Source organism: Pelophylax lessonae (genome assembly GCF_965119305.1).
Source record: "Pelophylax lessonae genome assembly, chromosome: 4".
In the NCBI taxonomy this organism is placed as follows: Eukaryota; Metazoa; Chordata; class Amphibia; order Anura; family Ranidae; genus Pelophylax; species Pelophylax lessonae.
Window position 1 is genome coordinate 583,232,138 of NC_138771.1, and position 18,539 is coordinate 583,250,676.

General features: G+C 44.5%; 1 protein-coding gene across 2 annotated transcripts in view; it reads left to right on the forward strand.

The window, feature by feature from the left end:
• Positions 1-18,539, forward strand: part of LOC309554456 (serine/threonine-protein kinase N1-like) — a 172,992-nt gene that overhangs the window by 79,754 nt on the left and 74,699 nt on the right. For both annotated transcript variants that reach the window (XM_082256195.1, XM_082256196.1), the window contains exons 4-5: positions 3,143-3,257; positions 8,298-8,443. In XM_082256195.1, the coding sequence (XP_082112321.1) occupies positions 3,143-3,257; positions 8,298-8,443 (261 nt within the window). The remainder of the gene's footprint in view (positions 1-3,142; positions 3,258-8,297; positions 8,444-18,539) is intronic.

An 18,539-nucleotide genomic window follows, 5' to 3' on the forward strand; every position in this document is an offset into this window, starting at 1 on the left:
AACGGGGGAAATTTTCCTTTCTGGCTAGAGATGACAGAGTCATGACTTTATTTTTTATGTAGAGGGCCGTTGGGTGGAGAAGGAAAAGGAGTTACAGCAACAGAGAGGGTGAGGAAGTTGTGGCATTTTCTTTTAACTCAGTTTCTTTCAAGCAGTCACAAGACATGTAATGACTTCAAGTGTACCTGCAGTGACTTGCAAAATACTAGTGCCAACGTGTCCTACACTTCCAGATTTCCGCATTTTCATTTTACTCTATTATTCATTTACCAATTGACTCAGGAGGTCGGTACATTGGCCCATCTCACTTTGTCTACTGGTGAAAGAGTAATAATGCTTAGGCTGCTTTCACACTGCTCCATTTTGCATATGCATTTTTGCTGCGTTTCCGGTGTGTTTTGTACCTGTGAAAAAAGGACACATGACTCCAAAAACGCACCAAAACACATTGCATTTGTCAGTGTAAAAATGCCCCCCTTAACCGCTTGCCGACCGCCGCAAGTACATATACTGCGGCGGTCAGCCCTGTGCAGGCAAAGTGACGTACCGGTACGTCACTCGCCTGTGAGCCAATAGGGGGCGGGCGCACGCCGCCGGAGGCGCGCTCCCGCCCCCGCTCGTTCACGGACACATCCGCGCGAGTGACCGGCAGACCAGATGTCCGCCGGTCACTCGCGATCGTCAGTTACAGAGGGAGAAAGGCAGGCGGCTAATGTAAACAAAGCCGCCTGTCATTCTCCCCTGTGTAACAGCAGAGATCATACGGTCCTGCTATGTAGGACCGTAGATCTCTGCTGTTACACAAACAGCCACATCCCTGCTCAGTTAGAAACACGCCCCTAGGGACACACTTAACCCCTCCTTCTCTAATAAAGTTAACCCCTTCCCTGCCAGTGTCATTTTTACAGTAACAGTGCATATGTATAGCACTTATTACTGTAGTAATGTCACTGGTACCCCCAAAAGTGTCAATAATGTCAGTCAAGGGTCCGATCTGTCCGCCGCAATGTCGCAGTCCCGCAAACAAAATCGCAGATCGCCGCCATTACTCGTTAAAAAAAAACAACAAAAATGACAAAAATCTTTCCCTTAGTTAGTAAACACAATAACTTTTGCGCAAACCAATCAAAATACACTTATTGCGATTTTTTTTTTACCAAACATATGTAGCAGAAAACAAATTGGCCAAAAATGTAAAAAAATTTAGATTTTTACATTTTTTTTTGGGAATTTCATATAAAAAAAAAAGTGAAAAATATTGTTATTTTTGCAAAATTGTCGCTCTTTTTTTGTTTATAGCGCATGATCAAAAAATCGCACAGGTGATCAAATACCACCAAAAGAAAGCTCTGTTTGTGGGAAAAAAAGGACGTCAAATTCGTTTAGGTACATTGTCGCACAACCGCGCAATTGTCCGTTAAAATCACGCAGTGCCGAATCGCAAAATAGGGCCTGTTTAGGAATGGGGTAAAATCTTTCAGGGCTTAATTGGTTAATCAATGGTCAGGGGAGAAGAGCCTCCCTTACAATAGCGGTCAGCAGAGCAGGGACCCTTATATTTATAGTCAGTATGACAAGGGCCCAGTTGGAACTGATGTTCTTACTGGAGGATTTGCCCTCACTTCCTGTTCTTGTGTTGACAGGCTATTGCTAAAAAAAAAAAAACAACTTTGGTTGGACGCATACTAAATCTGCTTTTTCACCTCAGAGGAACTCTTAAAAAAATGTTCAGGTCTGAGGGGACCCTTGCTAAAAAATTTTACATCTACAGCTCACTGTACATTAGCATTATTGGTACATTTTAGATATAATCAAAATGATGTGTTGTATATGTTCATGAAATTAACAATAATGGCCAGAAAGAAAAGAAAACCCAAAAATATTACATTGGTGATCATTGGAAAAGTGCTCCCTAGATGGTCAGTGGAGAAGGGCCTGCCTTACATTGGTGGTCAGCAGAGATGGGCCACGTATATTTATTGTCATTGGAACAAAGCACCTTTCATATTTGTGGACATTTGGTGAAAGAATTTCCTTTATATTAGTGACCAGTGGAGAAGCCCCCTCCCCTACATTCGTGGTTAGTGGAAAAATCCACCCCCCCCCCCCTACATTGAGGGTCAGGAAAGAAGGATCTCACTTACATTGGTGGCCAGCAGAGAAGGGCCTCTTACATTTACGGTCAATGGAAAAAGGGACTCTTTAGTCTTTAGTGGAAAGTTGGAGGAAAAATTTTCCTTAAATTAGTGATCAGTTGAGAAGCCCCTCTACTACGTAGGGTGTCAGTGTAAAAATGCCCCCCTACATCAATGGTCAGGGGAGAAGAGCCTCCCTTACAATAGCGGTCAGCAGAGCAGGGACCCTTATATTTATAGTCAGTATTGGCGCTTTTCCACTGCAAGAAAGCGAACAGTTTGGCTTGCTTTTGCGCTTTTCCACTGCATGGTACCGCATGGTACGGTGTTGGAACGGTTCGGTACGGTACAGTACGGCGGCGCTTTTCCACTGCATGGAACCGAACGGTATGGCTCGCTTAAACAGTACCACCTCGGTTGTGGTTCCAAGAGGGCCATACCGGTACCATATCCCACAATCCTTTGCATGCAGCCTTGACTGTTTGTCACTACTAGCCACTGATTGGTCAGAGAATCGTTGTTATCCCACCCACTTACTATTAGTGGAAAAGCAAACCGTACCAAACCGTACCGAACCGTACCATGCGGTACCATGCAGTGGAAAACCACAAACCGAGCCAAGCAGGGCCGAGTGGAGCCAAGCCGGTACTTTCAGTGGAAAAGTGCCATATGACAAGGGCCCAGTTGGAGGAAGAATGTTCTTTACATTAGCGGATAGTCAAGGAACTCCTAGAAACCTCTAGAGCAGGGCTCTCCAAACTACGGCCCTCCAGCTGTTGCAGAACTACACGTTCCCATTAAGCATTGTAAAACTCTGACATTCACAGACATGATTAGGCATGATGGGAATTGTAGTTCCTGAACAACTGGAAGGCCATAGTTTGGAGACTCCTGCTCTAGAGAAACCCTGGGTTTCCACAGAACCCAGGTTAAGAAAGAATGTACTAGATTATACAAATACTCTTTATCTGAAACTAGCGTTTTTTAATTGTATATTTATGTTACAGGATAAAAAGCTGCTGTCAACTGCGCAGCAGATGTTATCTGAAAGTGATGCAAAGATCCATATGTTACGCACGCAGATCCGCAGAGCAGCCCAGGAGACTTCTGGCACAGGAGCAGGTAAGGGGATAACAATTACAGCAAGCTCAAATCTTTCTACAGCAGTATCCCCCAAACTTAAAAACATGTAAGGAACTGAAACTTTAAGTTGCTTTCACACTGACAAGATACTAATAGATGTCTCACAATAAACTAAGGTTAGCCGTAGGCAGCTTGAATTCCTACAGAATCAACACAACAGAATACAACAGTAAAGATTCCCCTATCCACCCTGTTAGCATGGATGGGGGTTCAAATGATTTTCTGAATGAAAAGAAAAATAAAGCCATGTAAGGCTACCTTAAGTAGCTATTTACTAGCTGACCACAGGCGCAATAATAAAAAAAAAATGTAAATTATGTTTATTTACAAAAAAGACAAACATTTGTAAACAATTTGGTGTTATCGCTCTCTCTCTCTCATACTGGTCACTGGAAGTTCAACATGGCATCTCATGGCAAAGAACTCTCTGGGGATCTGAAAAAATAAATTGTTGCTCTACATAATTCATAAAGTTGAGTGCACGCGCTCAGCGTCATATCCAGAGGTTGTCTTTGGAAAATATACGTATGAGTGCTGCCAGCATTGCTGCAGAGGTTGAAGGGGTGGGGGGTCAGCCTGTCAGTGCTCAGACCATACGCCGCACACTGCATCAAATTAGTCTGCATGGCTGTCACTCCAGAAGGAAGCCTCTTCTAAAGATGATGCACAAGAAAGCCCGCAAAAAGTTTTCTGAAGACAAACAGACTAAGGACATGGATTATTGGAACCATGTCCTGTGGTCTGATGAGACCAAGATAAACTTATTTGGTTCAGATGGTGTCCAGCGTGTGTGGCGGCAACCAGGTGAGGAGTACAAAGACAAGTTTGTCTTGCCTACAGTAAGGCATGGTGGTGGGAGTGTCATGGTCTGGGGCTGCATGAGTACTGGGGAGCTACAGTCCATTGAGGGAACCATGAATGCCAACATGTACTGTGACATACTGAAGCAGAGCATGATCCCCTCCCTTCAGAGATTGGGCCACAGGGCAGTATTCAAACATGATAATGACCCCAAACACACCTCCAAGATGACCACTGCCTTGCTAAAGGTGCTGAGGGTAAAGATGATGGACTGGCCAAGAACGTCTCCAGACCTGAACCACATTTAGCATCTGTGGGGCATCCTCAAACGGAAGGTGGAGGAGCACAAGGTCACTAACATCCACCAGCTCCGTGATGTCATTATGGAGGGGTGCAAGAGGACTCCAGTGGCAACCTGTGAAGCTCTGGTGAACTCCATGCCCAAGAGGGTTAAGGCAGTGCTGGAAAATAATGGCGGCCACACAAAATATTGACACTTTGGGCCCAATTTGGACATTTTCACTTAGGGGTGTACTCACTTTTGTTGCCAGCGGTTTAGACATTAATGGCTATGTGTTGAGTTATTTTGAGGGGACAGCAAATTTACACTGTTATATAAGCTGTACACTCACTACTTTACATTGTAGGAAAGTGTCAGTTCTTCAGTGTTGTCACATAAAAAGATATAATAAAATATTTGCAAAAAATGTGAGGGGTGTACTCACTTTTGTGAGATACTGTACATACCATCAAATTAAACCTGGAAGTGTTCACTTTCAGCCCATATTCATTATTTACCTATAGCAGCGAGTGTGGGGCTGCCTTGGGAGCCGTTCTCCCAGCGATCTCCCAGGGGAAGAGAGAGGAAGAGGAAAGCCAGCCGGATAATCACAGAGCGAGGATTGCCCCACTGTAACAGCTTTAATTTGAATTGCCGGTCGCTCGCCATCCCACACAGCACCACCTCCTGGCCCTGCTCCTTTGATAGACAGACCACCGGTCCAATGCCGGGACGTGTGACGTCTATCATAGGAGCCAAATATGTTCTTTTACAATGATAAATATTATATCTATGACATGGTATTCAAACTATATAATGTGAAGACCTTACTGAAAGTTTTCCGAAACTTTATATATAGTCTTACATTTTTAGCAAGTTCTCTCAGCTGAAGACAACCAAATCCTGGAATACAATTCAAGTAACACTGTACTTCTCAATGCAGTTCTCAAACAAGAGAAATATGCATTTCTGCCACTAAGGGGCACTGCAGGTAAATGGCTCCAGTTTAGTTTGCTTGTGGGCTCCCTCTTGTACCTCCTACAATTGGATGATTGTTGGGATACAGTAGATGATAGTTTTTGTCCTCTCAGGCCTTAATTGACAGGTAATTTATCTGACAAATTAGTTTAGCTTTTTAACTTTTAAATCAGCCCTCAAAATTCCACTCGCCTACTCGCATTTTGCGAGTGGAATTATGAGCATGGCGAGTAAGGTCTATGCTGTAGTCCCGTGTATGGGAAATGTACTAGTAGTGCCTGTGCCTGCCCCTGCCGCTGCCGCCGCCACCGCCGTTCACAGCGCAGCCTGCAATTACATTCTTCTTCACAAAAGGGTGGACTCGGGGCGCAGAGCAGTGCGCCCTGAGCCCACCTATTGTGTGACAATAGCGAATGAATATTCGCTATTGTTACAGGGATCCTCCTCCTGATCCTCCTACTGGCCATTTAGGAGGCGGGTGCAAGACCGTTTACTGATTGGCCGAAAGGCGAACAATTGCAATTGGCCAAGGAGGAGGAGGTGGACTCGGGAGACACAGAGGACGCGCAGGATTGATGAGAAGCCGCCCGCTGCATCAGGTAATTGCACGCTGTGGGCGCTCTGCATTGTAAGGGGGCACGCTGTGGGCTCTCTGCATTGTAAGGGGGCACGCTGTGGGCGCTCTGCATTGAAAGTGGGAATGCTGTGAGCGCTCTGCATTGTAAGGGGGCACGCTGTGGGCGCTCTGCATTGAAAGTGGGAACGCTGTGAGCGCTATGCATTGTAAGGGGGCACGCTGTGGGTGCTCTGCATTGTAAGGGGGCACGCTGTGAGCACTCTGCATTGTAAGGGGGCACGCTGTGGGTTCTCTGCATTGTAAGGGGGCACGCTGTGGGCGCTCTGCATTGAAAGTGGGAACGCTGTGAGCGCTCTGCATTGTAAGGGGGAACGCTGTGGGCGCTCTGCATTGAAAGTGGGAGCGCTGTGAGCGCTCTGCATTGTAAGGGGGCACGCTGTGGGTGCTCTGCATTGTAAGGGGGCACGCTGTGAGCACTCTGCATTGTAAGGGGGCACGCTGTGAGCGATCTGCATTGTAAGGGGGCACGCTGTGGGCGCTCTGCATTGTAAGTGGGCACGCTGTGGGCGCTCTGCATTGTAAGGGGGCACGCTGTGGGCACTCTGCAATGAAAGGGGGCACGCTGTGGGCGCTCTGCAGTAAAGGGGGCACGCTGTGGGCGCTCTGCAATGAAAGGGGGAACGCTGTGGGCACACTGCAATGAAAGGGGGCATGCTGTGGGTGCTCTGCAATGAAAGGGGGCACGCTGTGGGCGCTCTGCGTTGTAAGGGGGCATTTGTAACTTAATTCTGAATAAAACATTTAACAGTGTAATTTTATGAGATATTTTACGAGGGCGTGTTTAGGGGCGGAGCAGGGTAGGGTTTGGGTGGGGCAACAAGTGGCGAGTAACTCTTTAGGCCTGGCTAGTAGCTCATGACTTGAAATTTTGAGCCCTGTTTTAAATGATTCATAATAATGTTCTCTGCCATCATAGCATAATGTTTCCCTATAGTTTGGTCAGTAAATTGGTTTTTTGTTTCCTTCTCTCAGTACAATGCGGAGACTAGAGTTTGGAAACATTTCCACGGTGCAATTTCTGCTAAGAGCAATGCCGCATTTTGCAAATATTGTGAGAAGAAATATTATTTTCCAAATGCTACAAGCATGACAAAACCCATCCTGGCATGTAAGAGGTGTCCTTAAGACTTAAGACTTTAAAAATACTTTATGGAATAAAATGATGAGGACCAGAATGAAAGTGTGAGGGGCTTTTTCCTCCAGAGTTCTTAAGAAACACCCTTTCTGCTGCTTCTGGATCATCACAAATGTTAAAAAGCAAGTTTATTTTATTTGCCGAATAAGCTGTACTTTTATTTTAAGCATAATGTGTATAATAGAAACAAAATGACTTGAAATTTGTAAAACTATTCAACGCTGAATTTTTTAAAAAAAATTCCGAAAATGTAATTTTTGTTCCGAAAAAAACAGGGAAAAAATGTTTTTTTTTTCTCGGTTTTAAAATTTTCATAAATTTTACATCTCGATTTATAAAACTCCCTTACTCTATCCAAAATGAAAAAAATAAAAGTTTGCCTTTAATTCTACTTTATTGATCTAAGCATCTATGTATTACATATTTAATGGATCTAAGATAACATAAAAAAACAACTAAGGACTTTGTGTGGAATAATTCAAGCTTATGACCTCACATATAAGTGTTCATTTCTGAAGTGTTAATAGGCTACAGCCATTTTGTAACTCTTTACATCATATAGTTAGTATATGAAATGAAGGGCTTTGTTTTTCCATGTATTACTTTACCTTTAAGATTCTGGTGAGCTACCTATACTGTACACACTATACAATTTATTTTCTCCATCATAGTTACATAGCCACATAGTTTGTGAGGTTGAAAAAAGACATCAGTCCATCCAGTTCAACCTATGATGTGTGTGTGTTTGCTGTTAACCATACATTGTATACCCCTGTATGTTGTGGTCTTTAAGGTGCCCATCTAATAGTTTTATGAAACTATCAATGCTCCCTGTTGATACGACTGCTTGTGGAGGAGAATTTCACATCCTTACTGCTCTGACAGTAAAGAACGCTTTACGCACTTTAAGGTTAAACCCTTTTTCCTCTAGTTTTAGTGAGTGGCCACGTGTCTTATTGTATTCCCTTTCTCTGAAAAGTTTGTTCCTTATGCTATGGTCACCAGTACAGTATTTGTACATTGATATCATATCCCCTCTCAAGCGTCTCTTCTCCAGAGAGAATAAGTTAATTCATTGTATTGCTATGTTTTTGTTCTGTTTTTCTTTTTTTTTTTTTTTTTTTTTAATTAAAAAAATTAGTTCAAAGTAATTAGTGGCATACTTATTGTCTTTCCTGTCTGCCTTAGGCATGTCGGAGCTCTCACACACTGAAGTGCACATTGAGGAGCTGAGACACCACTATCGGGTGGAGCGGGCGGTGTCCGAGGGGGCAGAGAACGCCCTGAGGATGGTTGGAGGAGCCAAAGCTCAGGACAAGAGTGCGGTCAATGAGGTTTGTATAATGTTCATGTTTATTCCTGGAGTCTCTGTAAAGGGTGAAATGATTTACCACAGCAGTAACTCTGCTTTATTCCCACGGCTTACAACTGTTATGAGCCTTTTATATTTAACATACTGAAGTTATTACATTTCATGTGGGTTTGCTGAGCTCCTTATGCTGTGAAATTTACTTCGCACTGCAGTTGGTATAGCTTCATGGCTTACATTCAAACTCGGTGCAACAACAACAAAAATTATAGTAAATAGAATTTCTCACGCTGGCTTTTCAAACATCTCAGAAACTATTCCTTTTTTGCATGGAGCCTAGGAGATGTCCCCAGTTGACCCATCTAAATCCTAAAACAAACATGTAACATATTGCAGCATAATGATCTTAGATGTGATATTAGATGCATTTGTTTTTTTTGCAGATTTTTTTTCACTTGGTGATCCTGCCAGTAATATATTTCCTGTTCCAGGATGACAATACTTACTCAGGGTCGGTGCTTCCACTAGGCAAACTAGACAGCCGCCTAGGGCGCATTGCCACCTAGGGGCGCAGCCAGGAGTCGGCACTCTCTCTCCATCATGAATGATTATTGTGAGCTGAGGGGAGAGGTGGCGGTAGGGGAGGAAGAAGATACAGAGAAAGATGCCAGGTGTCTTGGGCAGTGGCGAAACTATCAGGCCCTGGCTTTCCACCACTGTTGGAGGGGCCCCAAGAGGCAGGAATGGAGCCACCCAGAGTGCTGCCTGCATGATGATCCTCTTCAGCTGGAGCTGAGCGGCCTTAACCCCAGGCAGGAAGTGACTCTCTGCACTGAGCCGATGGGCAGCCGTTCATTTCCCTGGGTCAGTATTAAGCAGGGAGCAAAGGAGAGCTGAACCTGAGCCGGAGCTCGGCACTGGAGGGCGGAAACTTCACTGGGGCAGAAGCGACGAGGCACCAGAATGGCCTGAGGAGGTTGGTGATGAAGGACATGCATAGCTCTCTGACTGCTGCTTTTCCCTCCACCAGGAGCCGGTTGGAGCTGTGGTGAGCACTGTGGTCCAGGTGAGGAGCGTCCTGGGAGACGGAATCAGCAGGATCACTGTGAAGGAGGGCAGAGTGGGGGCCACTCTCTTCATACCGCCCAGTTAGTGTCCCCAGAACAGGGGATCGGGGTCCCTGGGTGTTACATGGAGCATCCCTGGTATGAAAGGGAATCGGGGTCACCAGGTGTGCCATGGGGAATCAAAGTCACCAGGTGTGACTTGGAGGATAGGGGTCACCAGGTGTGCCATGAGGAATTGGGGTCCCTGGGTGTGCCATGGGGGATTGGGGTCCCCAAGTGTGACACGGAGGAACATCAGGGTCCCCAGGTGTGACATGGAGGAACATCAGGGTCCCCAACTGTGACATGGAAAAACATCAGGGTCTGACATAGAGGAACATTGGGGTCACTGAGTATGACAGCATGACATGGAGGAACACGGGGGTCCCTGGGTGTGACATGGAGGAACATCAGGGTCAGTGGGTATGACAGCATGACATGGAGGAATATTGGGGTCCAAGGGTGTGACATGGAAAAACATTAAAGTTCCTGGGTGTGACACGGAGGGACATTAGGGTCCCCGGGTGTGACATGGAGGAATATGGGGGGGTCACTGGGTATGAAAGCATAACATGGAGGAACAATCGGATAAGGTTTACTGGGTATGACATGGAGGAGTTTTTAACCCCTTCCCTTTTTTTGGGGGGGGGGGCGCAAGTAGCTGGTCTTGCCTAGGGCGTAAAATAGTCTAGCACCGGCCCTGTACTTACTCACTCTACTGTATCTATGGAGAAGCAGCCTTCTCACCCTAGGGCAGGATAGGAAAGCAGGAAGTCACACACTAATGATGTCATCGCATCCTTGTGATCAAGCGCTTTATTGGGTGAAAGATTAGAGAGTAGTGGCCCTAGGAGGGGTACAGTGTGCAATATCTGGCTTTAATAAATTTTGATGTGATCTGACATTAAAGGTGTGGGGTCCATAGAGTGTGGTGGGATTCCTTTGGCCAGCACCCAGAGTTCCAGAAACAGGGGATTTCGTGCAGGTTTGGGTGGCCATAGCTCTCTAAACTCCCTAAAAAAAACTTCAAACACCACCTTCCTTTCCTTCATAACGTAGAGGAGATTGCGTCTGTATATCTCAAAGATAATTGGAAACAATGTAACCGAAAATAGTGCAGCATAGGCAGAGAGCACAGGAAGTTATCAGGTCATAAGATATTTGGTAGGATCCACAGGTATTTTTTTGCTCTTCAAATGCCATGACCATCTAAACCAGCCTTTTTAACATGGAGGAACCCTTGAAATACCTTCATAACGTCCCAGGCTGCAGCTCAAAATAAAATTTCATTATGGTCATTGGGAAGAATGCTTCTTACATTCGTGGTCTTTGGAAATAACCCCCCCCCCCCCCTTCTTAACCACTTTAATACAGGGCAGTTAAACACCTTCCCGCCCGGACCAATTTTCAGCTTTCAGCGCTCTCACACTTTGAATGACAATTGCTCAGTCATGCTACACTGTAACCAAACAAAATTTTTATCATTTTTTTCACACAAATAGAGCTTTCTTTTGGTGGTATTTGATCACAACTGGGTTTTTTATTTTTTGTGATATAAGCAGAAAAAGAGCAAAAATTTTGAAAAAAAAACACTTTTTTTTTAGTTTCTATTAAAACATTTTGCAAAAAATTAATTTTTCTTCATACATTTTGGCCAAAATGTATACTGCTACTTATCTCTAGTAAAAATAACCCATATTCGTGTTATTATTAGTCTGTGTGAAAGTTATTGAGTCTAGAAGCTATGGTACCAATTCCTGAAAATTTATCACACCTGATGTACTAACGGCCTAGCTCCTTTCTTGAGGCCCTAAAATGTCAGAACAGTACAAATACCCCCCAAATGACCCCTTTTTGGAAAGTAGACAGTCCAACGTATTTAGTAAGAGGCATGGTGAGTTTTTTGAAGTTTTAATTTTTTCCCACAATTCTTGGGAAAATGAAGAAAAAAATTGTTTTTTCTTTTTTTCCCACAAAGTTGTCAATTTATAAACTATTTCTAATACCTAGCATGTACACAGCAAAAATGACACCCCAAAATACATTCTGCCACTCCTCCTGAGTATGGCAATACCACATGTGTGAGACTTTTACACAGCCTGGCCACATACAGAGACCCAACGTCCAGGGAGCTCCTTCAAGCGTTCTAGGAGCATAAATACACTTATAACTTTCTGACTACATATCACACTTTTGAAGGCCCTGACTGGCCAGGACAATGGAATTGCCCACAAAATTACCCCATTTTGGAAAGAAAACACTCCAACGTATATTCTATGAGGCATTGTGAGTCTTTTGAACATGTCATTTTTTTCCACCAGTTTTTGGAAAATGTGGGAAAAAAATGAAAACCTATTTTTTTTACACAAAGTTGTCAATTTATAGGATATTTTTAACACATAGCATGTACATAGCAAAAATGACACCTCAAAATACATTCTGCCACTCCTCCTGAGTATGGCGATACCACATGTGTGAGACTTTTTTACAGCCAGGCCACATACAGAGGTCCAACATTGAAGTAGCACCTCCAGGCGTTCTCGGAGCATAAAATACACTTTTCATTTCTCAACCACCTATTACACTTTTGAAGGATCTGGAGCACCAGCACATTGAAAAAGCCCACTAAATGACCCCATTTTGGAAAGCAAACACCCCAACGTATAATCTATGAGGCATAATGAGTCTTTTGAACATGTCATTTTTTTCCAGAATCTTTCGGAAAATGTGGAAAAAAAATGAAAACGCATTTTTTTTTACACAAAGTTGTCCATTTATAAGATATTTCCAACACATAGCATGTACATAGCAAAAATGACACCTCAAAATACATTCTGCCACTCCTCCTGAGTATGGCGATACCACATGTGTGAGACTTTTTTACAGCCAGGCCACATACAGAAGTCCAACATTGAAGTAGCACCTCCAGGCGTTCTCGGAGCATAAAATACACTTTTCATTTCTCAACCACCTATTACACTTTTGAAGGCCCTGGAGCACCAGCACATTGAAAAAGCCCACTAAATGACCCCATTTTGGAAAGCAAACACCCCAACGTATAATCTATGAGTCATTTGAACATGTCATTTTTTTCCAGAATCTTTCGGAAAATGTGGAAAAAAAATGAAAACGCATTTTTTTTACACAAAGTTGTCCATTTATAAGATATTTCCAACACATAGCATGTACATAGCAAAAATGACACCTCAAAATACATTCTGCCACTCCTCCTGAGTATGGCGATACCACATATGTGAGACTTTTACACAGCCTGGCCACATAACGAAACTCAACATCCAAGTAGCACCGCCAGGCATTCTAGGAGCATAAATTACACACATAATGTTCTGACTACCTATCACACTTTTGAAGGCCCTGGAGCACCAAGACAATGAAATTGCCCACAAAATGACCCCATTTTGGAAAGAAAACACTCCAACGTATATTCTATGAGGCATTGTGAGTCTTTTGAACATGTCATTTTTTTCCACAAGTTTTTGGAAAATGTGGGAAAAAAATGAAAACCTATTTTTTTTACACAAAGTTGTCAATTTATAGGATATTTCTAACACATAGCATGTACATAGCAAAAATGACACCCCAAAATACATTCTGCCACTCTTCCTGAGTATGGCGATACCATATGTGTGGGACTTTTACACCGCCTGGCCATAAACCGAGACCCAACATCCAAGTAGACACCTTCAGACGTTCTAGGAGCATGCATTTTACATCTAATTTCCTGACAACCTATTACATTTTTGAAGGCCCTTCATATTTCTAACACATAGCATGTACATACCAATTACACCCCAAAATATATTCTGCTGAGCAAAGGGTAAATAAAAGATTACCTGTGGTTTTAGTAGTGGTCCACAGAGGAGAGCATCCAGGTAGAAGGCAGGGATGTGGTCCGTGACAGCAAAAGCAATCGGACAGGCAACAGGCAGAAATACTGTCCATAGTCATTACAGGCAGCAGGCAGGAGTACTGTGCATAGTCATTACAGGCAGCAAGCAGGGATACTGTCCATAGTCATTACAGGCAGCAAGCAGGGATAGTGTCAGCACAGCCAAGCATTGGTCCAGGTAGCAGGCAGAGATGTGGTCTATAAAGTCCTGGGTCATTATATGCAGCGATATGTTCAACCCCACAAAATATTGATTGTCAGGAAAGAATGGGGACAGGGGTAGAGGCTTCTCCCACCCAAATCGCTTTGAAGCCTCCGGACTCCAAACCCTGTTATGGGAACACAGAAAACCAAAAACGGTTTTTCCATACTCCTAACTCTCTTCTGAAGCCCCTCACATATATGTGAGACCCCTGTCTACTGAAGTAGAAGGGCAAAAGATCAGTCCAAGTGGCAGGCAAAAAGCGTGGTTGATTAGCAGGCCGGGTCGGTACACTTGGAAGTCAGAAACTTGGTTTAAATCGTCAGGCAAAGGCATCGTCGGTAAACAGGCTGAGGTCGGTACACATGGATTTCAGAAACGTGGTTTTCAAAGCGGCAGGCAAATGCATCGTCGGTAAACAGGCCAGGGTCTGGTAACGTAGAAACATGGTAGCATGGTGATCTGGACGGGTATTTCAAAAAGGGAAATGGCAGTCTTAAAATTAAGGGGATCTAAAATCTTATGGCTGTATGGTAGATTTTGAAGCAATCTCCAATGCATAGGCCAGGTTGGGAGGGACAATCGGGACAATGATAACTTGTGTCTCTTCTAATTCCATTACTGCTGCACACACGACATCTCTTTTGGCGCCTTCTTCCTGATTCTGTGGGGGGAACACTATAGGGAAAATGTAGCTCGTGAAGTCTACTCACACTATCCGAGCGAATGCTTGCTGGGGCCGGTCCTTGTTGGTATATTAGGGCAGTGATGATTTCTTCAATGTACTTGAGGTAGTGGAGGTGTGGGTTTCCGGGTGTTTTTTGATGGCAGACAAAGGAATTGTACATGGCCATATGAAATAGGTAAAATGCAACTTTTTTGTACCAGTAACGGGACCTTCTGGTTGATAAATAGGGCTGCAGCATCTGGTCATTTAAATCCACCCCCCCCCCCCCCATAAACAAATTGTATTCGTGGACGCATTCAGGCTTTGTAATGGGGCCACGTCTTCGGGGAATCTCCACCACGGTGTCATTGTGGATGGTGGACAAGATGTAGACATCTTTCTTGTCCCTCCACTTCATGGCCAACACTTCCTCATTCCTCATAAATGCGGTTTCCCCCGGTTGAAGGTTTTTTTGGACCAAAGGTTGTGGGAATCCCTTCCGATTTTGTCTGCTGGTACCACAGGCCAGGGTTTCTTCCAGGTATAGGTGACGAAAAAGGGGAAGACTGGTGTAATAATTATCCACATAAAGATGGTATCCTTTTTTGAACAGGGGGTATGCCAGGTCCCAGACAATTTTCCCACTGGTTCCGATGTATGTTGGGCATTCGGGGGGCTGGAGCTGGGAGTCTTTGCCTTCATAGACACGAAAGGCATAGACATACCCAGTGGCTCTCTCGCATAATTTGTTAATCTTCACCCCATACCTGGCTCTCTTATTTGGGATATATTGCTTGAAGTGCAGCCGGCCAGTATAATGGATCAGGGATTCATCCACACAGATGTTTTTGTCTGGGACATACACTTCAGCAAATTTTTGTAAAAAATAATTTATTAGGGGGCGCAATTTATATAATTTGTCGTGGCTGGGATGATCTCGGGGAGGGCATTGTGAATTGTCACTAAAATGGAGGAAGCGCATGATCATGTCATACCTTGATCTGGACATGACAGCGGAAAAAAGAGGCATGTGGTGGATGGGGTGGCTGGACCAGTAGGCATGGACTTAATTTTTCTTAGAAAGCCCCATGTTGAGTGTAAGTCCCAAAAATATTTTGAATTCGTCCACTGTAAGACGGCGCCAATTGAACGGGCGGGCATAGGAAGAATCGGGGTTGGAGGCAATAAATTGACCTGCGTAAAGGTTGGTTTGGTCCACAATGTACTCCAGCAAGTCTTGGGGAAAAAACAAATAAAAATAATCCAATAGCGAAAAATTTGAAGTGTTGGGCTGCACACCTGGCTGTGCGGTGAAAGGGGGGATTATCGCTGTTCCTGAGCTGGCAGGCAACCATACGGGGTTTGCCAGGGCATCGGGAAGGTGGGTTTGGGCCCGGCTTCTTCGGGTTGCACAAGTTATTCCAGTGCTGGTACTGGGCTCCTCTTCTTGGGGTCTAGCTGCAGCGGTGTTGGTGCTGCTAGTTGACGGAAAGTGTTCTGGGCTTACTCTCCTTATCCCTTTAGGAGGACGGACTGTTTCCTCCTCGGATTCAAGGTCTGATCCACTATCCTCCACTGGCTCATATTCCGAACCAGTATCGGATGATGCGAGCTCCCCGGCACTCTCATCACCTGACTCGGCTATCATTTCAAATGCCTCCTGTGCTGTTAAAAACCTTTTGGCCATACTGGCGGTACTGATTGGTACTGGCGGTACTGATTGGTACTGATGGGTCCTGGCGGTACTGACAGTACTGGTGGGTATTGGCGGTACTGGTGGGTACTTGCGGGTACTGGTGGTACTGATGGGTACTGGCGGGTTGTTAGATGTTCCAGATGTGATGACAGATCCACAGATCCAGATGTTCTGACAGATCCAGATGGGCTGTGAGTGACACTGGTGACAGGTCCTCTTTATTGGGGGGGGGGCTGTGTAGTGCACTTTTTACTACAATTAGACAGTAAATGTACTCACTGATCACTGATCTCTGCTATTCTCCTCACATGATCGGTGTGTGTGAGGAGAACAGCTTAGATCAGTAGTATCAGCTTTCCATTGTTATTGTTGTGACCGGCTGTGATTGGACACAGCCGATCACGTGGTAAACAGCCAATTTTATTGGCTGTTTACCCTGATCGGGTATGCGCTGTGTCCGAGGGACACATTACATGCCCGATCGCTGCGGTGCGCGCTCTCGGGAGCGCGCAGCAGCCTGTCACCTTAACCGCCGGCTCCTGCAATGTTATTGTGACCGGCTGTGATTGGACACAGCCGATCACGTGGTAAACAGCCAATTTTATTGGCTGTTTACCCTGATCGGGTATGCGCTGTGTCCGAGGGACACATTACATGCCCGATCGCTGCGGTGCGCTCTCTCAGCAGCGCGCAGCAGCTTGTTATCCTGGCCGCCGTCATATGACGTCCGGTCAGGATAACTCAACCACATTCCCGCCGTCAATTTGTAATAGGGCGGGCGGGAAGTGGTTAAAAAAAAATAAAAGATCATTGGTGTCAGTGATTACCCTTTTGAGAGGCAGGAATTGCCTATTGTTCAAGGAATCCCTGGCTACCTCTAGAGGAGCCCTAGTTGAGAAAGGCTGATCTAAACTGACATTTCAGCTTTATGTGAATGGTGGCAAGCTGATGCACATGCACATGTTGGCTTTAAAGGAATAATACCCCTGCTCAGACTCAATAATAAAAATATAATGCAGCTGACATGGTTAACTCCAAAAAAAAAAAACAATACCAGTATATAAACATGTCCAGTGCCAAAGAAATTTGAAAAAATAAAATATCAATAAACAAGTGTCCAAAGTGATAAAGAATTGTGTCCATTCAAATAGTCCCAAACAAGAGTGCAAAAAAAAGTCAAGCTTCCATATATAAGAAAAATCCCAAAGCCGTTCACTATGCACGGAAATACTCCACATGACACCAATAGTGAATAAAGGGCCGTACACACTTGATGGAAATCGGACGAAATATCCTCCGATTTTTCTCTCTCTTGCTCAGCATTCATAACCTGTTTTAGTTGACAGTGCATAAATGTTCACAAAATTTCTCGTCCGATTTTTTTTTTTGGGACATTTGTTCCTAGATTTCTGGGTTGTCAGCAACTTCAGATCATGCGCGGTCTTTCGTATCCGATTTTTCACGGACGTACTGCATACACATTAAACGAAAATTGGTCATCTGGTGACAGACGATAAAAATTTTGGTGTTTTTTTTTCGTTGAAAATGTCGGCATCGGCTGCTGAAAGTTGTGTACACACTAGCCATAAATCGTACGATTTTACCTCGGACGGGAATTTTCGCCAGATTTTCTACTAGTGTGTACCCCATTTAAGACAAACCGCTTATCAGATAGTGTTGACCCTCAAAGTATTGAGTGTTGTAGAGAGGCCAGCCCGTGCCACTGTTTATTTTAGCAGTTTAAGCCAGATTTTTGGAGAGGCGGGCTTGCTGATTGCACGGTTGTGGGCTAGGTTCATATTAGACCCGGGGGTTAGAGTGGAGAGCTCCACCCAACAAACAGATCTGTGCATTGGAGTCAGGAGGACTCCAATCCTCTCTAGGAGTCAGAGAGGCTGCATGAGGGCAGCCAGAGCATGCATGTCTGCAGAAGGCAGATGTAGTCCGTGACAGAACAGCAAGGAGCTGGTTGTGATTAAGCTATGAGAGAGCCTAATATATTTTTCTGAGGATTGTTCTTAGCCACTATGTTGCAAGGACTACTGTACTGATAAATTCCTTGAATACTAGGATCTGGTATTGTTGAAAATTTAACTAGTGCACTGATTAGTACAGTACAAAAATCACACTTTAAACAATATGAGAGAGCTTGACAAGACGGAAACCTTTGTGTTGGTCTGAGGAGCAGACCTAGGGCCTAGACTTGAGGCCTGAAGCCAGAAGGCTAATGCATTGTGCAACTTACAGAAATGGTGGAACCCCTGCATAGAAAATTGCGGTCTTCTGTGAATTTTTCCATTCCTTTAAAAAAAAAAAGTAGGCTGCCATGCCCTTAAAAATGCAGTTCTGGACTGGCAGAACTACTTGAAAATGCATGTACCACTTGAGTTTAATCACCCCGATCTTTAAAATTGGTGGAGGATGTGGGCACAGATGGCAGTGGTCCAGATCCTCGCATGCCAGAAACAGCGAGTGCCAGACACTGTCTGTCTGTGCTACTATTGCTGTGTGAGCAGCCAGGTGTATATTGTGTCGCATCC